This window comes from Capricornis sumatraensis, chromosome 4 (genome assembly GCF_032405125.1).
Source record: "Capricornis sumatraensis isolate serow.1 chromosome 4, serow.2, whole genome shotgun sequence".
Classification (NCBI taxonomy): Eukaryota; Metazoa; Chordata; class Mammalia; order Artiodactyla; family Bovidae; genus Capricornis; species Capricornis sumatraensis.
In genome coordinates, this window is record NC_091072.1 from 42,898,205 (window position 1) to 42,923,917 (window position 25,713).

General features: G+C 48.9%; 1 protein-coding gene across 1 annotated transcript in view; it reads right to left on the reverse strand.

Moving 5' to 3' along the window:
* The window catches only part of MYOM2 (myomesin 2), a 58,705-nt gene that overhangs the window by 10,125 nt on the left and 22,867 nt on the right, over nucleotides 1-25,713 (reverse strand). The window contains exons 13-26 of the mRNA XM_068971025.1: nucleotides 22,440-22,567; nucleotides 20,085-20,268; nucleotides 19,190-19,364; nucleotides 18,702-18,823; nucleotides 16,862-17,049; nucleotides 15,654-15,780; nucleotides 14,364-14,542; nucleotides 13,487-13,601; nucleotides 12,317-12,473; nucleotides 12,128-12,234; nucleotides 9,318-9,362; nucleotides 8,672-8,808; nucleotides 4,512-4,656; nucleotides 4,325-4,384 (exon numbers count right to left, since the gene is read on the reverse strand). Coding sequence (XP_068827126.1) covers nucleotides 4,325-4,384; nucleotides 4,512-4,656; nucleotides 8,672-8,808; nucleotides 9,318-9,362; nucleotides 12,128-12,234; nucleotides 12,317-12,473; nucleotides 13,487-13,601; nucleotides 14,364-14,542; nucleotides 15,654-15,780; nucleotides 16,862-17,049; nucleotides 18,702-18,823; nucleotides 19,190-19,364; nucleotides 20,085-20,268; nucleotides 22,440-22,567 — 1,869 coding nt within the window. The remainder of the gene's footprint in view (nucleotides 1-4,324; nucleotides 4,385-4,511; nucleotides 4,657-8,671; nucleotides 8,809-9,317; nucleotides 9,363-12,127; nucleotides 12,235-12,316; nucleotides 12,474-13,486; nucleotides 13,602-14,363; nucleotides 14,543-15,653; nucleotides 15,781-16,861; nucleotides 17,050-18,701; nucleotides 18,824-19,189; nucleotides 19,365-20,084; nucleotides 20,269-22,439; nucleotides 22,568-25,713) is intronic.

Genomic DNA, 25,713 nt, shown 5'->3' on the forward strand with positions numbered 1-25,713 from the left:
AAATGTAAAAGTCATATGCTAATAACACATTCAACACAAAAATACAAAGCAATCACTCCAAGCATCTTTTCTGACCACAATGCAGTAAGATTAGATCTCAATTACAGGAGAAAAACTATTAAAAATTCCAACATATGAAGGCTGAACAACATGCTGCTGAATAACCAACAAATCACAGAAGAAATCAAAATATGCATAGAAATGAATGAAAATGAAAACACAACAACCCAAAACCTGTGGGACACTGTAAAAGCAGTGCTAAGGGGAAAGTTCACAGCAATACAGGCATACCTCAAGAAAAAAGTCAAATAAATAACCTAACTTTATACCTAAAGTACCTAGAAAAGGAAGAAATGAAGAACCCCAGGGTTAGTAGAAGGAATGAAATCTTAAAAATTAGGGCAGAAATAAATGCAAAAGAAACAAAAGAGACCATAGCAAAAATCAACAGCTAAAAGCTGGTTCTTTGAAAGGATAAATAAAATTGACAAACCACTAGCCAGACTCATCAAGAAACAAAGAGAGAAAAATCAAATCAATAAAATTAGAAATGAAAATGGAGAGATCACAACAGACAACACAGAAATACAAAGGATCATAAGAGACTACAATCAGCAATTATATGCCAATAAAATGGACAACGTGGAAGAAATGGACAAATTCTTAGAAAAGTACAATTTCCCAAAACAGAACCAGGAAGAAACAGAAAATCTTAACAGACCCATCACAAGCATGGAGATTGAAACTGTAATCAGAAATCTTCCAGCAAACAAAAGCCCAGGTCAATACGGCTTCACAGCTGAATTCTACCAAAAATTTAGAGAAGAGCTAACACCTATCCTACTCAAACTCTTCCAGAAAATTGCAGAGGAAGATAAACTTCCAAATTCATTCTATGAGGCCACCATCACCCTAATACCAAAACCTGACAAAGATGCTATAAAAAAAGAAAACTAAAGGCCAATATCACTGATGAACATAGATGTAAAAATCCTCAACAAAATTCTAGCAATCAGAATCCAACAACACATTAAAAAGATCATACACCATGACCAAGTGGGCTTTATCCCAGGGATGCAAGGATTCTTCAATATCCGCAAATCAATCAATGTAATTCACCACATTAACAAATTGAAAAATAAAAACCATATGATTATCTCAATAGATGCAGAGAAAGCCTTTGACAAAATTCAACATACATTTATAATAATAATAATAAAAAGTACTCTCCAGAAAGCAGGAATAGAAGGAACATACCTCAACATAATAAAAGCTATATATGACAAACCCACAGCAAACATTATCCTCAATGGTGAAAAATTGAAAGCATTTCCCCTAAAGTCAGGAACAAGACAAGGGTGCCCACTTTCACCACTACTATTCAACATAGTTTTGGAAGTTTTGGCCACAGCAATCAGAGCAGAAAAAGAAATAAAAGGAATCCAAATTGGAAAAGAAGAAGTAAAACTCTCACTGTTTGCAGATGACATGATCCTCTACATAGAAAACCCTAAAGACTCCACCAGAAAAGTACGAGAACTATTCAATGAATATAGTGAAGTTGCAGGATATAAAATCAACACACAGAAATCCCTTGCATTCCTATACACTAATAATGAGAAAATAGAAAGAGAAATTAAGGAAACAATTCCATTCACCATTGCAATGAAAGAATAGAATACTTAGGAATATATCTACCTAAAGAAACTAAAGACCTATATATAGAAAACTATAAAACACTGGTGAAAGAAATCAAAGAGGACACTAATAGATGGAGAAATATACCATGTTCATGGATTGGAAGAATCAATGTAGTGAAAATGAGTATACTACCCAAAGCAATCTACAGATTTAATGTAATCCTTATCAAGCTACCAGCAGTATTTTTCACAGAGCTAGAACAAATAATTTCACAATTTGTATGGAAATACAAAAAACCTTGAATAGCCAAAGCAACCTTGAGAAAGAAGAATGGAACTGGAGGAATCAACTTGCCTGACTTCAGGCTCTACTACAAAGCCACAAGACAGTATGGTACTGGCACAAAGACAGAAATATAGATCAATGGAACAAAATAGAAAGCTCAGAGATAAATCCATACACCTATGGACACCTTATCTTCAATGAAGAAGGCAAGAATATACAATGGATTAAAGACAATCTCTTTAATAAGTGGTGCTGGAAAAACTGGTCAACCACTTGTAAAAGAATGAAACTAGAATACTTTCTAATACCCTACACAAAAATAAACTCAAAATGGGTTAACGATCTAAACATAAGACCAGAAACTATAAAACTCCTAGAGGAGAACATAGGCAAAACACTCTCTGACATATATCACAGCAGGATCCTCTATGACCCACCTCCCAGAATATTGGAAATAAAAGCAAAAATAAACAAATGGGATCTAATTAAACTTAAAAGCTTCTGTACAACAAAGGAAACTATAAGCAAGGTGAAAAGACAGCCTTCTGAATGGGAGAAAATAATAGCAAATGAAGCAACTGACAAACAACTAATCTCAAAAATATACAAGCAACTTAAGCAGCTCAATTCCAGAAAAATAAATGACCCAATCAAAAAATGGGCCAAAGAACTAAATAGACATTTCTCCAAAGAAGACATACAGATGGCTAACAAACACATGAAAAGATGCTCAACATCACTCATTATCAGAGAAATGCAAACCAAAACCACAATGAGGTACCATTTCACACATGTCAGAATGGCTGCGATCCAAAAGTCTACAAGCAATAAATGCTGGAGAGGGTGTGGAGAAAAGGGAACCTTCTTACACTGTTGGTGGGAATGCAAACTAGTACAGCCACTATGGAGAACAGTGTGGAGATGCCTTAAAAAACTGGAAACAGAACTGCCGTATGACCCAGCAATCCCACTGCTGGGCATACACACCAAGGAAACCAGAATTGAAAGAGACACGTGTACCCTAATGTTCATTGCAGCACTGTTTATAATAGCCAAGACATGGAAGCAACCTAGATGTCCATCAGCAGATGAATGGATAAGAAAGCTGTGGTACATATACACAATGGAGCATTACTCAGCCATTAAAAGGAATACATTTGAATCAGTTCTAATGAGGTGGATGAAACTGGAGCCGATTATACAGAGTGAAGTAAGCCAGAAAAAAACACCAATACAGTATACTAACACATATATATGAAATTTAGAAAAATGGTAACAATAACCTTGCATGCCAGACAACAAAAGAGACACAGATGTGTAGAACAGTCTTTTGGACTCTGTGGGAGAGGGCGAGGGTGGGATGATTTGGGAGAATGGCATTGAAACATGTATAATATCATATATGAAACGAATCGCCAGTCCAGGTTTGATGCATATACTGGATGCTTGGGGCTGGTGCACTGAGACGACCCAGAGGGATGGTACAGGGAGGGAGGAAGGAGGGGTTCAGGATGGGGAACACGTGTATACCTGTGGCAGATTCATGTTGATGTGTGGCAAAACCAATACAATATTGTAAAGTAATTAACCTCCAATTAAAATAAATAAATTTATTTTAAAAAAATACAAAGCAGATTTAGAAAGTATTTTTTAATTTCTTCCATATAAATACATTCTACAATGTTAAAGAATCATATGGTAGAAATGTGTAAAATAAATATTTTTGTCTATTAAAAATAAAAATAACATAAAAACAATAAAAATAATGTTTTTATATTTTAAAATCTGTATTCTAACTTTTAAAAAAACAATAGAAATTCCTTGTAAATCAACTCCAATAAAAATTTTTTTAAAATAAATAAATGTTTTTCAAATAAACCCCTGCCTATTTTCCTTTATATCTAGTTATTGATAATATGCATTTTAAAAACAATGTATTTAAAACATATGATTTGTAACTAAACAATGACATCTAAAAGTTCAAGTTCACACAATTTTAAGTAAAATAATAAGTTCCTGGGAATTGGAGTTGGGTCTGTGGCCCTCTCTCCATCTCTCCTAATAAAGCCCCCACCTCACTGCCTCCCTCCATTCTTTCCTCTTTTTGTTTCAATCACTGGACTTGTATGGACCTGTAATGGGGGCACCCTTTCCTTGTCACTGCAGGGAAACATGAACACTAAACAACAAATTCCAGGGCTTTTCAAGGAGAAGCAAGAAAAAAGCACAGATGAAATAAAGGAACAGAAAGGGTCCAAACTTCTACAGAATAGAAGAGATCTGACTTCATTTTAAAATTGCAGTTAGCCATCTGGCCTGACAGGATCTGCTCCAAACAAATACTCAAATCTTACACCTTCATCCATGCCAGTGGTGGGGGAGCCAGCCAACCACCTACCTTGTTTCCTGAGGAACTCCTTTCTTTGAAATTCAGCCTCTTCCAGGACAGCCTTGAATGCTAAATCCAATATTTAAGGAAAAAAAAAAAAAAAACCAGAAATGACATAAACGTGCTTCTCTCAAATCAGAAAAATTTGTTTTGAATTTTCTTTTATGAACATACAAGGACCTTCCACATAGCGTACCATCTCCAATAAGAACCAGAGAAGACTGGCTTTTGGCTTTTCCGTCTTGAATCTGCACAGTGTAGGTGCCTTCGTTATCGATGGTGAAACGATCCATCACCATCTCGATGACGCCAGTGGACTTGTCACACTTGATTCTGTGTGTCTGGGAGCACACAGGGGAGGTGAGAATCCCACCTTCCCAAAAGGGAAAATGCCTTCCTGAAGCTTCCCCTCTGGGATCTGACAGTCACTCAACTATTGTATCTTAAGGGAGTATGCTGCCCAAAAAACCAGAAAGTGAAATTCCACCCACTGAACCTCTTGGTGAAGTAAAGATCAAATAAGGGACTTTTGGTAATGACGCCTGGGTCTACGTGGGGAGCAACCTACACAGAAATCCAGCAGAAACTCTGCACACTCCCTGGGAACGTGTACCCGCCATGAGATAACTCAGCACATGGGGAGCAGAGCGGGATGCACTGGGACTCGTGTGACCACAGAACCAGAGACGGCAACACAAGCGCCTCCACACCACGAGGGCTTCAGTCTCGGGGGCTCGGGGCCCATCCCCAATGGTCGCCTATGCCCCATCAGCACGCTGGCACCAGGGCTGAGGGTCTCCAGGCTCTGCAACCCCATCTGGGCAGACTTGGGGAGACCCGTCCTGGCACAGCCCACCCAGGGCTCAGTCTCCTGCAGACTCCACCCTCATTGCCTGTGATGAGCTGCAGGTGCTCCGATCCCATGTGGTTGCTAATGGGCCATGTGTTATTCCACCCTGGGTCAGAGGTCGCCATCGAGCACGTCAGAGGCAGGAGGGGCACAAGCACATTGACGACCGTCTCCAGCACAGCCGCCAGGCAGGGAACGGGGGCCAAGGAGCCAGGATGGGCTCCCCGGGGCATCCCTCAGCCTGGACCTCACCCTGCTCCACGCCCAGAGTGAACAAACGCACAGCCACCTCTACCGGTAATGCTTCCTGCAGGCGTTCCTGCCCCCTCCAGAGGCAGGCAGCTGGGACTTAAGCAAAGGCTTCCCTGCCTGGACCTGACCTGTCCCAGGTGAGCGCAGCCTGGAGTGAGGTGAGCAGGGTCACTGCTCAGGACCAGGGGAGGCTACTCCGTTTGTTAGACATACCCTCCTCCCATGACCCTCACCTTGATGATACTACCAGGACATACTTCTATCTGTAGGTGACTAGAAACTGTGTAAGATCAAACACAGCCTGACAGATTCTGCGCATCTATTTTCAGGGTGCTCAGGTTCCTCTCTCAGCTGACATTCATATTGTGGGTTCCAAATGCCAGCATCCCAAGAGTGCCGAGATAAATGTTAGTGAAAGAGTGCCTTTGTTCAGCTTCCCTAAGCTCAGCCCCCTCAGCATCAAGGGTTGGCTCCAAATACCCTCCTTGGTGTTGGAGGAGGCCCTCTGCCTTCTCCCTCCTTCCGTTTTATCCAAGTGCATTTCCAAGATGCCCCGTCCATGGCCACTCCGCTCAGTCAGCCCATCCCACCTCGTTTCCAGTCCACATCTTGCCACTCTCCCTCGGGCAGGCTGCAGGGCATGCCTGTTCCCCAAACTATTCCTCCTGAGGAGAACCCAGGAACCCACTACTCTTGGAATCTCCTTTATATTCTCCAGGCTCTAACAGCATCAGCACTCACTGTAAGTGGCGCTCATGGTAAAGAACCCACCTGCCAATGCAGAAAACTTGAGTGTCCAATCCCTGCATCAGGAAGATCCACTGGAGAAGGGAATGGTGACCCACTCCATGCTCTTACCTAGAAAATCCCATGGACGGAGGAGCCTGGTAGGCTACAGTCCGTAGGGTCGCAAAGAGTTGGACACAATTGAGCAACTTTACTTTCTTTCTCTCTTAAATGACTTAGCTCACACCTAACTGTTTTAACACGCTCTGTACTTTTTCTGTATCATCCTCTGACTCAAGCTGTGTTTCTTCCACTCTGGGATAACCTCCAGGAGGGCAAGGTTATATGTCATTTTTCTAGGCTACAGAGGTAACTCAAATGCAATTTGCAGAATATAAGCTGCCAACCACAGAGAAAAGAGAATGAGTGTCTGAGGTCCCAGGGGTTAACGTGACGCCTCAGGTTCTCTTTGACCAAAGATGACTTTCGGGCTTTAACTGAATCAAGCCAGCCCATGCCCATGGGCCTTAACTTCCAGTAAACATAAAAAAATCACCTTGACAGTTGGAAATTCCAATACCATTTCTAACAGGTGAAGCATACACTGTGTTCTTGTACAGGATGGCTTAGGTATTTTTCTCGATGGGAAACTGGTGTGTATAAAGTAAGAGACACATGAATGAGACACATGAGCTCAGATTACTTTTGAGGGAGGTCATTTTGGGAAATGGTGCTGATCACATGGGACCTGTCTCCTTCCCGGAGACTCAGGTGGTTCTCGGGGGCTGGACAAGGAAGAGGCAGCGGGCTGAGGGCCGAACAGAGTACCTTGTGGGGCCCGTGAGTGTCTTTGTAGTTCTGAGTATTTGCTTTTGCAAACCAGGAGCAAATTTCAAGGAGCCGCTCTGATTCTGTCAGACTTTCACTCCCTTCAAGCATCTGTGAGGAGCAGCCTGCAGGAACCTGCTCTAATTGGGCCTGAGAGGTGAAAAGGAACCTCTCTCACCAACCAGATCCTCAGCAACCCAGAGCCTTCTACGTTCTCTTAGCTTCTTCACCACAGGGTCTGGGCAGGTTTGAGAAAAAATTAGCCTTCTGGCAACTGCCGTTATGCAGTGAGATGAAGTTCAATGGTTTTATGGGGGCCATAAATACAGGTTTCTATGTGACTTTCACAAAACAGCATCAATCTCCACACGGAAAAGTCACCTGTGGATTGCTAATTAAGGCAGTGAAATAGTACAGCCCTATTGCAAAAGATGAGCTGTGTAGCGAAGATGTCGTTCTTAAAGCCAGCTACCCACAGCAGGTAGGAAATGTTAATCAAAATATACTCTACAGATAAAGCACAATTACACTAAATTCCATTGTACGCCTACATGATCTCTGCTCATAAAAAATGTCTCCAGTCTCCTCGATCACGACACTCTTCTATGCAGTGTCCATACTGTGGGCTCTTCTGCAGCCAAGAGGAAGCTGCGTGCTTTCTGCTTACTAGCTAACCCCCAGCTTGCACAGTCCTTCACGGACATCATTATTCTCAAGGGGAAGATGGACTGGGAAAGAAACTCACAGGATCTTTGTCTACACATGACCTCTCCCTGAGGGACATCCATCTAACCAAGTTTACTAAAACCTGTCAGACATAGGCGTCAGACCAGGGATAAGGAGCCCAGCTCAGGAGAGTGAGCGACCCTGCCTCCCAGCCAGTCCTGTTCATACTCGTGCAGCAAATGGTTGAGGCACCTGAGTGAGGCTCAGCGTGATTGCTAAATAGATACAAAGCAGTGGGTATCAAGCACAAGGAGGACAGAGGAGGTAAGGACGCTGGGACTCAGGAGACCCCCAGGGCACCACTGAACAGTAAGGAAGGGCTCCAGTCAAGTGGTCAGCTTTTAACTACGTTCCTGGTTGTGCTGTAGTAGTTATACAGAAGGACTTATATGGAACACAATATTCCACAAGCAAACCAGGAACCTTCTAACATTCGTAAGCTTCATTCTATACAAATAAAAGCAGCAGAAGGACAAAGTATTGCATCACAGCATCCTATGCATTTTCTTGGCCCAGATTCGCCCAGAGGCAGCCTAAAGCTCAAGCTCAAGACACTAATTTCCCTGGTGTCACCTTCCACAGGAGCTCTGGGGGCTGGGGCAGGGTAAGGGAGGCCTTGCTCCCATCAGGGCAAAAATATCCGCCTTCAAAACCCCTATGAAGAGGAAATAAGTGGACCTGTGGAGCATATCGCTCACCCTGTGTAACCAGAACCGTTCCGTAACACCAAGCTAATGTCTCTAAAATGTAGATTGTTGCTTTTTAATTGTAATAGGCTTGAATTTAAAGACCTCCCCATCTCTCATGTAACCCAGACCAAAGCTCTGAACAGTGCCAGCCTCAGCCTTCTCTCACCCACCTTGTCAGCCTTCTACAGCCCCAAAGGGATGAAAACAAACCCAGAATGCTGACTTTCAGGAACTGACTTTCACTCACACCCGGAAGCCTCCAAAGCCACACTCACACACACTAACCTCGCTGTCGGCAACTTCTCTGTCGTTGATGATAAAGCGGTAGCTGGAGTCTGGGGATAAGTGCTCAGCCTGGAGCCAGAAGCGGACCTGGCCCTTGTCGAAAATCTCATAAGCTAATTCTGACTTCAGAGGAATCGCTAGCAGAAGAAAAGAAATCACAAGTCAATAGTGCGTGAATCCTGGTGAGAAAGAAGAGTTGCGTGTTGTAGGAAAATGTCAATCCTCACTATTACATTTTTTGAAAATGTAAAAAACCCCTGAGCATTGACTTGATTACGAAAACCAAAACTAAGAAACACAACTCTAGTTAGCCCGGCACTGCAATCAAAGCCTCACACCCGTGGGTCCTCAGCAGGCATGGTCTCGTTCCCTGAGGGCCCAGGGACCACAGACATATTCCATCTGAATTCAGCGTAATCCACAGCTGAAGATCCCACCTGGTGCAATTCTCACTTGGATCAAGCAGACACACTCAACCCAAAGTCCAAAACATGGTATGCAATGAAAATCACTGCTGGTTACAGTATCAGCCACTACTTGTTCTGAGCCACACGGTGACAAGCATGCGAGTTGCCACACAAAGCAAGGCCCCCCAGGGCTGCACAGGGTCACAGACACGGCCCTGCTCCGATCCAGGCCCACTTACTGGGGTTCTTGATCTCATTGCTCAGGGCCTTCAGACGTTCCAGCTCTGAAATTAAGACAAACAGCATCAGTGGTTTTGACCTGTATATTCAGTTTTAAGCCAGAGCAAAGTTAGACAAAACAGAGATTCGACGTCACCAGGATTTCATTTGAGGCTGTGAAAGAACTGAGAACTGAAGTGAGAAGGAGACGGGGTAACGTGAGGTGTGAACACTCCCTCCGGGAATCAGTGCACATGTGCTCAGCTGCTTCAGTCATGTCCGACTCTCTGCCACCCCATGGACTGCAGCCCACCGGGCTCCTCCGTCCATGGGATTCTCCCGGCGAAAATACTGGAGTGGGTTGCCATGCCCTCCTCCAGGGATCCTCCTGAATCAGGGACTGAACCCCCATCTCTTACATCTCCTGCGTTGGCAGGCAGGTTCTTTACCAGTAGCACCACCTGGCAAGCCCCGCAGGAAGTCAGTGGTGCCTCACACTGAGACAACCCACTTCCTAAAGGGGTGCTTTAGGACTGGTTAGGGTGGCGGTCCTGAGTGCAGGGCTGGAAGGGCAGCTGTGTACCGGATAGAGGCCAACGGGCGCAGGGTAACACAGAGGGCTGCACTTCCACATCCTCTCATTCCATACGAACTCTTTCATGAAATCGATCTGGCTCGCCGAGAACATGCTGGTCTGTGATTTTCCTTCTGCTTTCAAACTGTCCTGCTTCAATATCTCTCTCACCTACCCAGAATTTCACTGTGGTGTATTTTCATGAGTTTAAAAAAATTATAATAAACTAAACAATAATAATTTTTTAAAAAAAACTGGGATGTATGGCAAAACCAATACGATATTGTAAAGTAAAAAAAAAAAAAAGAAAAAAACCCTAAGGAAATAAATAAATAAACAGAATACATTGCTCCTAAGAGTCTCAAGAATAAGTTACAAAAAACCAAAGGTTCTAAATAATTTATTTCACCTTCCTACTTAAAATTAGAATTTAGAAATGAGATCATGGTTACAAAGGTCTGTATGCAAATCCACTCCAGCCTTTGGGCTTCCCCAAAGGCTCAGCACTTGTCATTTTCGTGCATTGGAGAAGGAAATGGCAAACCCACTCCAGTGTTCTTGCCTGGAGAATCCCAAGGACGGGGGAGCCTGGTGGGCTGCCGTCTCTGGGGTCGCACAGAGTCGGACACGACTGAAGCGACTTAGCAGCAGCAGCAGTGGCTCAGGGGTAAACAATCTGCCTGCAGTACAGGAGATTCAGGTTGGATCGATCCCTGAGTGGGGAAGATCCCCTGGAGGAGGAAATGGCAACCCCCTCCAGTATTCTTGCCTGGAGAATCCCATGGACAGAGGAGCCTAGTGGGCTGCAGTCCACGGTGTCACAAAGAGTCAGACATGACTGAGCACAGCGCAGCATTTGACTTGAACAAGGAAGCAGACTTCTTGTAACCAGAAGTAGCTCAACCTGGACAGCTGATTTGAAGGTGTCCCAGCGGGTCTCACAGCAGGAACTCCCATACATCAGATGACCTAAAGCTTCAGCATTAAGGTTTTGCCTGACTGTACTTGATGTCCATACACAATATAAAAGGTACTAGAAACATTTGTCCTTTGTAATGATTTAAAATTTAGGTGAAACGTCTTCAAACTCTCAAATGGAGCAGAGGAGTACACCACTTATCAGAATAAGGATCTTTTGCAAATAAAAGGCTGTTTGAAGACCACCCCATAGGGGTCAGAAAGGGCAGCTTAAAAGGCCTGTGAGCAGATTCCAGCCTGTTCCTGCTTGCTGGGGACCCCAGGAAGCAGAGACAGTGCACCCCTCTGCCGTTCTCCTGCTGGTCCCGTCAGATTACAGGGGCTCCCCTCAACTTACCCAATGTCTGCATGGGACCCCCAGACGCCTGCCATCATCAAACCCTGTCCCCTCCCCACCACCATCCTAGCACCCCCTCCCATCCTAGCCTCCCCCACTGACCACTGTATCCCTCTTCTGAGACCACCCCCTTGGCTGTGGCAAGCAAACTGCCCACTGATAAGAAAAGGATTAGATGAGCAAGCTATGGCATTTTTGACTGAGGACTCTCAGGCACTCAGAAGCCTTTAAAGACCCAACACGAAGATCTGAGGCTTCCACCCAGAGTTATGCAGTCCCCTCTAGATCACAGACACAAGAAACATCAACCCAGGCAGGGGGAAGCTTCCTCCCAAGGCTGGCTCAGTGCCTGGGGACTCAGACCTTGGGACCCGCCTAAGAGAAGGGCTGCTCTTCATCGGGTCATGATGAGCTGACTTCCTTCACTCCTTTCCTCCGTCTATTTGTAAGACAGCGAGGGATCTTAACTATGACAATTAAATGTTATCTCATGCACATGCACACAAATACATCCATCCATATGTGTGTGTTTTCTTCTATTAGCTGATTATCCAATTAGTCAGTGCTGGGAGGAAAGGAAGCTTCTTTACATGCCTCTCATTAGTTTTATGGACTTATTTATAGTATGCTAGTCGCTACTTGCCAAACTAATGAAATGTAAATAAAACTCATCTCTAAAATACAAGTGGGAGGCAATAAATGCAATATAGAGAGCAATAAATAAAATACTCCCGGACCAGTGATTTACTTAGTGGCTAGAGTAGAAACTCAAGAGTTTGTGTAATTCCCAAAATAATTTTTGGATTTAAAAAGATTCCCACTCATAGCCTCATGCAAAGACACACCCCTTTTCTGAACAAGTAAGTCTTTTCTCTGTGAGCATCAATCTTTCAAAGTGTTATGAAGACCCCAAAGGCAAGCCAGTGTCCCGCAGGCGTTACCTTCATCATCCAAGACAAAGCTGGAAGACACGCCGTCCGTGTCGCTGACTGACACAGAGTACGTGCCCAGGTCCTCTTTGTCCAGGTTCTTGAAGTACAGCTTGGAGCTGGAAGGGGAGAGAGCCCGGGGCATGAGTGCTGGAAGGTGCTCCTAGCGGGCCATGCCGGCCGGCCTGGGGAGGAACTTACTGGTCCCCCGCGGTCTCGACCTTGAACCTGTCGTCATCCGCGATGTCCTCGTAGGACTTGCACCATGTGAAGTGGGAGGCGTCTGTCACCTCCGGGCAGTCGAAGCTCAGGTAGATGTTGCCCTCCTCGTCCACGCCCGCGCTGACCTCCTTGGTGCCTGCGGAGGAGCCGGGAGCACTTAGGGATGTGGCGTCCACCCCAGGCTCTCTCTGGAGAAGGGGTGGCCCGGCAGAGAGTGCGTGGCACATCGAATCAGCGGTTTCCACTGACCATCCGCCCAGGATATCGGCCAGTGCACCCTCGGCAGTGACGGAGGGCAGAGGAGGGCAGGCTTGCTCTCCCGTCATCACCTTCTGCACCCGGCACTCCTGAAGAAACCCTTAGGGCTGAGATCCAGACACTCGGTCCTTCCCCCTGGGGTCTGGTCACTTCCACCTCTGGGCCCGGGCAGCACAGTCACAGCGGTCTCCCCACACCCCGCTCTCCTGTCCCCACTTTTCCTCTGGGTTAGGGAGGGTGTGCTGGACATGGCTGGACACCTGGCCCCACACAGGCAGCTCACAGCTGTCCCTTAGTGGTCAGAGCCGGAGGAGACAGGCCGGCTGAGCTGGGAGCTCACAGACACCCTCCTCACCAAGACTATGGAGCCGGAGGTGGAACACCCACCCTCGCTGGTCTCAGGGAGGGGAGACCCCCGGGGATGCCATGGCTTCCAGTTCCCAGTTCCACCCTTTCTGGGAGGCAGGGGCCCCCTCCCGGCATGTCTCCTGTTCTGGGAGCTCACCTCCCACCCTCGGAACCACTTCCCCACCAAGGACCCCTCCACTAGGCTCTCACTACTTGTAACCAAGACAATTACCAGAGGCTTTATAATTTCTGATCAAAACTCAGCCGTAACCTAAGACACCGTCGTCAAGGCTTGCCTGCTGTTCTGCCGCTGCCAGTGAAGACCCCCACCCCCTTGGGATGACCTCACATGCCCCTCTCCACCTGGGGTGTCGGAGCGTGTGGTGTGTCTCTGAAGACATCCTTTACCACGTGCGTCAACCACCTCCTTTCACAACAGTCCCGCCATCCTCCCGCCCACCCTCCACACGCCCGCTTGTCCCCCAACCCAGGTCACCCCACCCAGAGGTCTTGCCTGTTGCCAGCTGAGTGGGCGAGTCTCACCTGGCCTGGCCTCCACCAGCACTGGCTCCGAGGTGTCCGAGGGCCTCCCCACCCCACTGCCGTTCACTGCCCGCACGCGGAACACATAGGTCTTTCCTTGGTGAAGGTCACACACCTTGAGAGATGCAAGAAAGGTCACACGCAAACCGATAAACGAAAATGACTTCATCCTTCGTCACATTTTTATTACGAACATGCTTTCTTTTTATAAATATCATGTTCTTCCAGGTCAACCAGCCATGCAGAAGTCAGGAGATCAGCAGGGGAGACGAGATCCAGGGGCGGGGTCTCGGGTCTGAGCCACTGACCCAACCCTCATCAATAACCAGACCCGTCACCGCTGAGCAGGCACCACCGACCTGACTCGTCACTGCTGAGCTGTCACCACTGACTCATCACCACTGACCTGACCTGTCACTGCTAACCCGTCACCACTGGCCTGACCCCAGTGACTACTGCAGGAGCTAGAAATAGAAGCATTTGGAGAATAAACTCTTCAGATGTGTTCACACTGTGTATGTGTGTGTGTTTATCTGATAGACGTCCGTCAGCAATCACATGAATCGAGTAAATAAAACACAGAGTCGGTGTGAAAAGACGTAATTCTAGTCATCACTGTGGAAGGTGCATCCAGGCAGCCAGGACCGTGAGGTCTCAGCACCATCAGGGGTGGTCGTGCGGCGGCAGGGAGAGGAAGCTGGCCCTGTGCAGACGGTCCCCACACGTAGTTGCTGCACAGGTCCGGAGAGGGCAGGCAGTCCTGAACCCCCGGCAAGCAGGAGGGGTACCCGGTCACATGTGCCAGCCCCTGGGGGCCTCGAGCTAGACCCTGACGAAGCCACTCCCCAGAAGACAAGGCCTGAGGGGCCTGCGTCACCTTCAAGTAGCGATGCGGCGTGGTGACCTCATTGACAGTGAGCCATTCTCCGGAGTCCTCTTCTTTATAGTCCACGAAGTAGCCAGAGACGGGGCTGCTGCCCGAATACACCGGGGGTTTCCAGAGCAGCACCAGGGACGTGTCCCGGACCTCACAGAAGGTCAGGTCGTAGGCAGGGCCTGAAAACGCATGGACGCCCAAGTCCCCACGCTCGCCCAGGGCCCGAAGGCCCATCTCGCAGAGAGAAAGGCGTGCAGGACGGTACCCGCCCATGTCTGCTTGGACACCCGAGCATCACAGCACTCACCCGGGGACCCGGCACCTGCTCCACTACCAGGGGACCCCTCCCACTGCACAGCACTGCTGGGGTGGGGCTGACCACCCCCAACTCAGGTCCAGAGGAGCCCTGAGCAGTGAAAGCGGGAGGGGCCACAGCCCCACCCTGACTAATCACTTTAAACCCCCACAGCCTCAGGGAACTTCCACAGCTTTCTCTTCCACTGACTTTTCTAAGGGGCAAAAATTAATATCACTAAAACAACTCCCCTCCCTACCTGCCCAAAAGAGAAGGGAAAAAACAATATAATTTGGCCCCAAAATTGAAAATTTTGAGCCTCAGAATTTCTGATATTTTAGGCTTCGACTTTGGGTTTATTGTTTTATGTTGTTTGGTTTTGTTCAAAACGTGAGCATATTAACCACTGCATTAGGGACGCAGATGGGCTAGACACCCTGACGGGCCCTGATGGGCTGGATCAGTTTCTCTGGATACGCCCAGTCCTTGCGAATTTGTGAAAACACATCTGTGCGTATAGAGCCCTGAGTAAATGCAGATCTTTGACAACAAGACCCTTCAGAACCAGAGACCCCGGGCTCCTGGGTGCTCTCGGAGGATTTCCGGAACAAACGCACAGCCAGGGGCATCCAGCTGCCCCAGGCCGGTCCCGGCTTCCGCCTCCTCACAGGAGCTGGGCTCCCCCCAACCCTGGAGCAGGTCCACCCTGGACCAGCCTCTGGCCGAAGCGTCTCTGACTCAGGGGAGCCGGGCTCATTCTGCAGTGGAGATGGATGGCCCCCCACCTCACATGCCCCCTTGTCACTGCCTGGCTTATGTGTCCACTGCCTGGACACAGGGCAGGTCACCTGATGCCCAGCCCTGGCCCATGGGGGCGGTGGTGTCAGAACCTGTGAGGGGGACTGAGCATCTGCTGGCTGGGGAGGCTGCACCACAAAAGGCTCCTCCTCTGGGCAGCCCTGTGTGTCCAGGAGACCAGCCCCCCGCCAACTTACCTGGTTCTGGCATCGTCCAGGCCTCACACTTGAACAGCTCGCTGGGGTCCGATGGCTGCCCAATCCCTGCCATGTTGGCAGCGGCAATTTTGAATTCATAGAGCGAGCCTTCAGTCAAGCCCTCCACCTATTCAGAGGATGCCTACATTAACACTGAGCCCACAGACACAGAAGACAAACTTACTGTCACCAAAGGGGAAAGGGAAGAGTAAGTCAGGAGACTGGCATCAACATCTGACATACACACGCCTGTGCGTAAAACAGGTGAGCGGCGACCACAGGGACTCTACTCAGCATCTTGTAATAACCTCCGAGGGAAAGGGGCAGACACACGCCTATGTGTGTGTGTGACTGGATCACTGCGCTGTACACAGCAGTGTAAATCCACTCTACTCAACTTCTAATTATTCAGCGAAACGAAGCTGCGTTACCACCCACCGTCCATCAGGGGAAGCGAGCAGTTTCGGGCGATCGAGGGGCTGGTCAGGGAGTGCAGCCCACCTGCCACGGGGCCATCCCCACTCTCCCTCTCACATGGTTGCCTTGTGCATTCCATACGCCCTCCCTCAGGGACGTACCCAGTAGGGAAGTCAGGACTCAGAGACGGGAGCCACGAGGGGCCAGGGGCAGAGCAGGGTCGGGGCGGGGCACATGGCCGTGTCGCCCTGGTACCCTGGTGGGCAAAAAGCGCCTCGCTTATTTCTCTCCGAGAAACCTTGAGCGGTGGTTCACGAGTAGGGGCTCCGGACGCAAGAGCAGTGGCCGAGGGTTCGCCTGGGACTTGACTCTCGGTTTTTCTCGCCCTAAGTCCTCGTGGCCCCAATTCCCTGCACCCAGACACGATGTACACCAGAGCAAGTGACTCGCTGAGGGGCCTGGACACACGCAGGCCTGGGAAACGGGCACACACAGGCCCAGCAGCGATGTTCACTGCCTCCGCCCTTCCTGCCCCGAGGACGGAGCCTCCTGCCTCCAGCGCCGCTACCAGCCCACCAGCCCCGGGAAGCAGCCCACCGCCTCGCTCTCCTCCTTGCTTCTCAGAAGAAGATGCTTCCTAAGGGCCTCAGGTCTCACACTGAATTGTTTTCATTCATCTTTGCTTCTGTGTCAAATTCTCTAACGTCACTGAACTCTGAGACACTAGATGGGGGACTCCGCGCCCGGGGAGAATTCGCCTGGCAAGAGGGACTGAGCCCGCGAGCACGCACCGTCAGAATCCTCTCTTTGAGCGGCGAGGAGTTGACCTCGTGCCAGTTTTTGTGGTGAGCCTCCCGCTTGTCGATGTAGTAGCCGAGGATGGGGGAGCCGCCGCTGAACTTGGGCACCTTCCAACCCAGGATCATAGAGTGGCCATCACAGTTCAGGAGGGTGATCCCATACGGGTGGGAAGGGACGGCTGCAGGAAACACGGCGGGAAAGTCACCCGCATCCCAGCACCTCAGCCCAAGCCCCCCACGGCCACCTCTCCCCACCAGGCGGCACCCCGGCCCTGCACCCTCCTCCCCCCCTGCCTCCCTGCCTCGTCTCTGCTGCTTCCTTTAAAGAGAATGGTTTTATAAAGGGCTTCCCAAGGGAAACATGTGGTAAAGAACCCACCGTCCACACAGGAGGCTTAAGAAATATGAGTAAGAGCCTCTCATACGTGTTCATGCAATCTCTAAACACACCTTCCAATACATACACAGATCTTCCAATATTTCAATAATACAAGAGCCAAGAATTATTTCAGTCTGGCCTGGACGTGTGAAGTAACAGACTCTCCCCACTCCTCTAAGGAAAAGCTTGGGAGAGCAGCTTTCTCATTGTGCCGGTGAAGGACAGCCAAGCCTCCCATGGCCAGCGATGACCAGTACCCTTAGACCAGTGAGCCTTAACTTCCTACACGGTCACAGAAGCTTCAGACTAGTTCACATGAGCACGAGTTCATTTCCCGTTGACTGCCGTGTTTGGAAACGGACCATCTTTTCCCATCAGGTTGGCAAGGATGTCGCTGCCTCTGCTTGACTCTGAAGACCCCACGGCACACCCCCCCACTGATACCCAAACACAGCTGCCCGGGAATGAGCTGCCCCTATTATGGGACTAAAACGTAGTTTAGTTTCCTTTTGGTAGGAATGACTTGTAGTTTAGTTCCTTTTTCCTTTAGTAGGAATGACTTGAAGAGGCAAGTGGTAATGTTTGAAAGTCCCTCCTGAGAAAAACTGACAGATTAAGACAAGGACCATAAAATAAAAGCAGCGTTAATGTTTCACGATATTGCCCACCTAAGTATTATCAGATTTGACTCCTTGGAAATTCCAGTAACATTATTTACTGTTAGACGGGAGATCATAATTTCTGAAGATGCTTTTAGATTTAGATGGAGACAGAAATAAAGAGCAAAATATGTCTCTCTGAAGTAAAAATAATATCAATACTCTGATTCAAAATGTGTATAAGAGATGATCTTGTTTCAAAATGTTCATAGGTACTTTTAAGCCTTGTGTTCCACTTTGTATGAAATAATTATAAACAATTATAAAACGCAGAGCTGCACAGATCAAGTTTCCTAGTGCACAATACTACAAGCTAACACTCAAATTGTTCAGTGTGATCAATATACTAATTTCTAAAGATCACCATTTATGAACAAAGCCACAAAGTTACATAAACATTTGAAATTTTCTGGAATGACTAAGTTCCTTGAACTAAGAATAGCTGAAAAGGCCACTGATGTTCTATTTTAGCATCTTATTTTGACAGTAAACAGTCACACCCCACAGCATGCATTTTAATGTGGGCACATGTGCCTGGAAATCAATGTGATCTCTAACACGATTTCCTATTTTTAATGCAAGTCATCATTTTCCCCTGTCACCCTGGCATTTGCAAGCCAAGTAGGCAACTGATGAGAGGGCTCCATGCAATCGCATGTTCTCTGCTCAACAATTCACAGCACGCTTCCCCTCATGTAATGCTCCAAACGGCATCATCACAGTTGACTCCTGCAGAAATGAAGACGCAGTGGAGAGCCAGGAGCTGGCGCAGAGCCGCCCGAGAAGGACTTACTGAGGGCGGCCTGGACTTTGATGACGTCCGACTCCTGCGAGTTCTCGCTAGTGCCGACAGCATTCACGGCCTTAACTCGGAAGATGTACTGCTCGCCGGTGGTGAGGCCATGCACCACGAACCTGGAAAACATGAACCAGGGGTGTGATGGCCAGGGCCAGCCCTTCATCCTGCAACAGACACAGAAATTGCCTTGAACACAACAGAAACAGCCACTGGGACTGGAAGGACGTTTACTCTTTGGAGTGTCTCACGAGCACCTAACATCCATCCATCTCATCTGCAGTTGTAGCTTATTACCTCCCGTCACCATTGGTGGGCCCCAGATTGAGGGCTGGAGGCAGCTGCACTCTGACGGGGGCCCAGAGTGGATGCCCGCAGCGTGGATGCCTGCAGGGTCCCCCCGGCCCGAGCCAAGGGCCCCGGTCCTGGGCTGGGCCTCTCCTGCTCACGCGGGGGCAGGGGCAGGGGGAGCCAGGTGGCCGCACCTGTTGTAGCCAATGGGCTTGTGGTTGCAGGGCTCCCAGACGTTGGAGCCGGCCACGCAGCAGTCCACATAATAGCCCAGCAAGTCCTCCTCGTGCTTCGGCCGATCCCACTGCACGACCACCGAGGTCCTAGTGTTCCGGGACGCGAGGACACGGCCAGGCGCTGAGGGCACCACTGCAGAGACAGGCGCACAGGCCCAGCGGCATCAGGGCCAGGGGCCACACCAGAGGCCCGCAGCCCCCTCATCTACAGGGCTGGGGGCTTCGGTGAGGTTTGGACAACGAGGACAGAGTAGAGAAGGGGGCCCAGGAGGTGCCGGTCAGTCCTCGCGCTCTGTCCCGAAATGCCAGCCTGGCTCCCCAAGAAAGAATCCCCATCACAGAGTCTCCCACCCCCGCCAGCCCTGGTCCAGACCCTCTAGCGTGCTCCTCCAGTGACACACGTGCTGTCTTAACTGGGGTGTAAAGCTAGCCATTTAAGAAACAGGACACATTTCCAGCAGATTGGAGAGACTCAGCAGGGGCCTCAAATCAAACTATGTTGCAACCCTGGAGCTCTCCCCTGGTGCAAGTCAGCATCCCTCTGATCCATACTAGACATCTTCAGAGACAGAACCTCAAGCAGCTCAGACCAGAACCCTAGTGCATGTAGGGTTGTATTGTTGTTTTAAAATATTTCTAACCCATTTATTGGCTTCATAAAAAGAAGATGGGACTTGGGAGAAATGTTGACCAAAACAAGGCAGAGAGATCATCAACTCTAGTACAACGAAACTTTAAGGCAACTTGAATTTTAACCCACAGGTGACATTACTGTCTTTGTCAACATTCGCTGTCCTGCATGAGGTTGCCCTGGGCCCATCTGGCACATGGGTCACGTGCAGGGACTGCTCACCAATGGTGTCCTGGGCCTGGATGGGGGCAGTGATTTCCGACGGGTCACTCAGGCCGTGCTTGTTTGCCGACAACACTCGGAACACGTACGGCTTCCCCTCGGCAAGGTCGAAGACAGCGTATCTGGGGGACCTCACGGCCGTCTGGGCATTCACCCGCTGCCAGCTGCCGCTCCCCACCATGGACTGAGAAGACAAGGGCCCGATGGGAGCCATGGTCCCTGAACCCGCATCCCAGGGGGAGCTCGGCTCTGGCTCCCAGATTACAGGGCGGGAGACCACAGCCAACAGCTCCTCTGAGTCCATCAACACCCCTGTTCTGAATATTAGGAAAAGGAAGCCAATTTGGAGAAAGGGCTGAGAAATTACCCAAAGCTGGATATGTTAACAATGAAAATTTTTATGTGAAAGCCAATAAATGATGGAAAATTTTAGGGAATCAATACATAGGTTGTAGTTCTAGTAAAGGTGAAATGAACTGTAAACAGAGCTAACTGAGTAGATGCAGAAAATTGCATCATAACTTCTCACACTCAGTTTAAAATTTTCAGTTTCCCAGCTACTATAGTAGTCACAGAGTGACACTTCCCTAAATAACACAGTATCGTAGATACATTATGATTCAAAATGACACATATGTATTAAATGTAGCCACTTCAGTCATTGTATAAAGGCCTTCACTGGGGTGAGAGAAAGTGTATCATTTTGTTAAATGTAATACAGCATGCTAACCGTATCTACAATATGTGTGCATGTAGGTGCTAAGTTGCTCCAGTCACGTCTCTCTGCCACGCCATGGACTGTAGCCCGCCAGGCTTCTCTGCCCATGGGATTCTCCAGGCAAGAATATTGCAGTGGGTTGCCATGCCATCCTCCAGGGGATCTTCCTGACCCAAGGACTGAACCCGAGTCTCTTGTGTCTCCTGCACTGGCGGGCAAATTCTTTACCACTAGCGCCACCTGAGAAGCCCATATCTACGGGCTCGATATACCAAGATACAAATACCTGCAGAGGAAAGGACTAAACATGTGCCATGTTAATAATGACTATTTTACATGATCAAATTGTTGGTGATTTTCATTTTGTCCTATATAACATCTATGCATTTTCCAAATTTTTTATAGTGTATTTAATTTTTATCACTGATAATTACTTTAAAAACCAGGACTGCATGCCTAATGTAATTTTTCCCCCTCTGGAGATGTGCCTTCCTTTCCAAAAAGAACATGATATGATACATAAACTATATTTCGGTTTAATATATCTAAAAATTTTTTAAGATTTTTAAATATGTTTGCTGAAACTTGATCTTTCCAGCTCTGAGTAAGTAGATAAGGAAATATCCCTGAAGAGGGGGAGAGAAAACACCTTTCCTCCTCTGCCAGCCCTTCATCTGGGATTTTCATGAGGCAAGACCTATAAGTTAGACTCAGAACAAAGAGGTTACCATGACTCTGCAACACAAGAAAGTCTTCCAGATAAGCGGGGAAAGCTGAGGGTCGTTATATCTGCTGGAGCCTGAAAACTGTTCATATTCGCTCTGCTTCGCTTCACCTTGTGGTATTTTACGTCATTATGGGGTGAGACATTTGCTCACGTGTTATAGACTCTACATGTATGTTATGTGTACTGGATTGTATGTTATATTGTAATATAAAGTCAGTATCATGAAACCACAGTTACAGGATTCACGTGGCTACACGGGGTTTTTCAACAGCCCACGACCCAGTCACAGGTCAGCGATTTGCATGAGTGGGTCACAAGCTGCATTTTAGTGCGATCGGCCGAGCGAAGCAGGAGGGAGGGCACGTGGTGTGTAGTAAAGACACGTGTTTGGGATTTAGGTGGGGGTGTGCATTTACTGTGTACACACTCTTTCTTTGTGTGCGTCCAGACCTAAAAGCAACAACTCTGTGTAATCGTCCACCATCTGAAGTGTGAATTGCTCAATGCGAGCGCCACCACTGAGTAGTTACTCAGCTTATAAGCAAATTGAGAGCAGAGGCCACTGTCCCCCATGTCCCAAATCCTCAGAACCTGGGGCCTAGAATGTTCCAGCAGGAAGCACACTACAGGCTCCCCCAGCAGAAGGCCCTCATGTGCAGCGGGGACCTGGGGGGCCGACTGGCCCGCACGAAGACCGCAGGGCCCGAGCCCGCCACATTCCCAAAGCCACGTCCACCACAGCACTGTGCAGGCACTGCTGGCTCAGCCGCTGCCTGCAGCTTCTCAATGGAAAACCGCGTGGAGTCTCTGAGATGACTGATCCAAGAGCCGCCCATCCTGAGAACCCACAGCTCAGCACCTGGGCAGACCCGACAGACTAGCTGCTCCTGGAAACCCGGCCGGTGCATACCTTCTCAATGAAGTACATCAGCGGCTCCTTGCCCCGGGGCTCGGGGGGGTCCCAGCTGAGAACCACGTATGTCCTGCTGGTTTCCGAGGCATGCACGTTGGTGGGAGGTCCTGGGATCTGGACTTCACCTGGAGGAGGAGTCCACACCATGAGCACTGGCCGAAGCCCATCCCCACTCCCCCAGCCCATCCTGGAGCAGGCGCCCCTCTCCCCCAGCCCATCCCAGAGCAGGACCCCCTCTCCCCCAGCCCATCCCGGAGCAGGACCCCCGCTCCTCCAGCCCATCCAGGAGCAGGACCCCCGCTCCCCCAGCCCATCCTGGAGCAGGCCCCTCAGCTGCTTCACAGGCCCTGAAGGACTCAAGTGTCAGTGTCAGCTTTTGCTCCATTTCTATTTTGGGAAAGTCAGTAAATGGCAAGAACTGTTTCTCCAGAGCCAAAGTGTAATGAACGGGTGAAGATCATCCAAGTACTTCTGTTCCCAGTATAAGCCAGTGTGTAAGAACAGAATCTAATCCAAAGCTCATCCAGAATTTCAACTGGACGTGGGAGGGGAGGGTTCACCCAGAAGAAACAGGGCGTGCGTGTGTGCTCAGACGCTCAGTCAAGTCCAGCTCTTTGGAACCCACGGACTGTAGCCCACCAGGCTCCTCCGTCCATGGGATTCTCCAGGCAAGAATACTGGAGTGGGTTGCCATGCCCTCCTCCAGGGGATCTTCCCGACCCAGGAATTGAACCTGTGTCTGTCTCCTGCATTGGCAGGCAGGTTCTTTACCACCAGCACCACCTGAGAAGCCCAAGAAATAGGGCATTTAACCAGACATGCAGCTCTAACTGGGAGGGGAGTCTATGCAGAAAAGGTATGAGCAACCGTGCTCTGCAGCAGGGAGTGGGGGCCTCTCTGCTGGTTTCCTTGCATGACGCCCTCAAAGCACTGAGACTATACATCAACTAGCAAAGCATGTGGTTTCCCCCCACCTTCCCGGGTAGGTCTGGTCCACACCACAGGCACTGCCTTCCAGGTCTCTATACTTGACAGTCCCACGGGATATCCATTAGCAAGCAGCCATAATAGAACATTGCATCAGAGCAGCCCACTACCTCTGTTCTGCCACATGTCTCTCTCTAATAAAATGTTAGGTGTCAGTGGTGTTATGTCTGGACATGAGAACCTCTCGTAAGGAGTGGAGGCTCTCCAGACCCACAGTCCCAGTCACTGCGATACAAAATATTACGAGCTTCTGATTAGATTAGCACATGATTAAAAAGGTTCAGACATCCCCGGGGACATCTCAGAGCCCTGCTCAGTATCCAGTTGCTCTTTCCAGACTCTGCTGCCGGCAAGGAGCTGCCCGGCTGCATAGAAACAGCATACAAGAGACAGCACACACAAGCCTGGGTTTGTTTCATCAAGAGCCCTGAGACCAAGCTCATCACATTTTACAGGACGCCGAGGCACAACCTGGTCTTACCCGGCAGCGTCTGGCAACTGGGCTGGGTTTCAGACAAGGAGCCAGAGTTTGTCCAGAAGATGCCAAGTATGCAGGCAGAGCGGGGCCCCCGGGCCCACCTGCCGCATCCTCGCCCAGAGAGACCCTGAACCCGGCAACACAGCCTTTCTTCCAAACTGAGTCCTGGCTCGTCTCAGAGGCACTGGACAACACAGGGACAAACCGCAGGACGGATGGAAGCCACGCAGATGACGCCGCAGCGGGAGCACGGAAGACAGTGCAGACTGGCCTCTCCCGCACGGTCAGACCTGAGGGCCCAGAGGAAAGTTCAGTGAGAAGCACCTGATCTGAGCCCAGGCAAGAAGGAAGAACCCTCCCTGTCAGCAGGGAATCCCCGATTGGGGCAGCACACTTTGTCATCCAGACCCCTGGCACCAGCCTGAGCCCCTGAGACCGGCAGAGGAGGAGGGGTCTCTACATGGCCCCAGGAGCCAAGGGGGCACCATGGACAGAAGCTGAGGTCTGTTACTGACCCTCCGACCACAGAGAGGCACCTCAGAGAGAGAGAAGCGGATGGAGGCGAAACAGAAGAGGGGGTGTGCTCGCAGTGGTGATGGCGGCAGCCATCAGCCCGCAGCCGCACCTGAGCATCACAGCCTGCTCTTGGGCTGTTCTGAGGAGCCACGTGAGCACCGGTGAACGCAGACACGCGACATGCAAAGGCAGCCCAGGAAGGGACGCGGGAAAACCCAGCGCCTCCCTGGGATCACATAGCCCACCAGCAGCCCAGCCCGGGTCTCCTGACTCCAACTCTGGCTTTCTGTTCTGTAGACCCAGCGAAGCCCCAGCCTCCACAGCCTGCCCAGGAGACTCTCAGCTAAGTCAGTGAAACATAAAGTTTACTGGGAAGTTTTAGAACACCCAAGAAGACAGGATTCAGGAATGAACGACTGTAAATGAGTCTGTGGCATTCAGAGCAAAGGATGAGCTCAGCTTGCTGGCTACAGATGACCTGGCTCAGGACAGGGCAGTGAATGCCTGGACGTATAATTAGCAGGATGGAAACAATCTCATTATTTCTGCAAGAGCCTCTTCTCATCTTTCTAAGAATGAAGTATCTGTTCTTCCAGGGAACCACTCAAGAAAGGTTGCAAAAGCTAAATGATATTAAGAGAAGAGCATAGATATTAATTTAAATGTTTGCAGGAAGACAGTAACCAACATTAAAATGATTCGATAAAAATTAGCTAAACAATAAACATTAAAAATACACTGAACTAACAGAAGAGCACTTTGTTAGCCAAGAAAAATAACTTTTTTTTTCATTAAAACAAATGGCATTTGCCAGCACTTTTCTAGTTAAAGCAATGCCAAGAAAGTTCAGCTTAGATGAAGAAAAGAGATATGGGTAGAAAAGGAAGAAGTTCCTCATAGCCCATTTTGAACCCAGAAATGGTTTCCTTGAAAACATCATGGCATTTCTTTCTCTCACTAAAGACTTTTATAGATTGGAAGAGGTATTCATTGTTTAAAATGAGAAAGGCAAGCAAATGAACTCTCCGATCCCTGTGTAAGTGTCTTTGTTTCACACCTGGTTTGTTCCAGACCATGGACACTGCCTGTGCCCACATGCAAAGCCTCACATAACAACTGAGGCCCGTGAGGCTGAACTCCAGGCTGTATCAATGTACCGACTCCAACGATTCTCTGAGTGTCTGAGCCTCAGCCCTTCATAACCAGCTGGTATGAAACCCTGCCTTCTTACGAGGAAACAGGAGTCAAAACACAAAAGGTGTTTTCTGTAGCTTTAGAAGACTTAGAAAG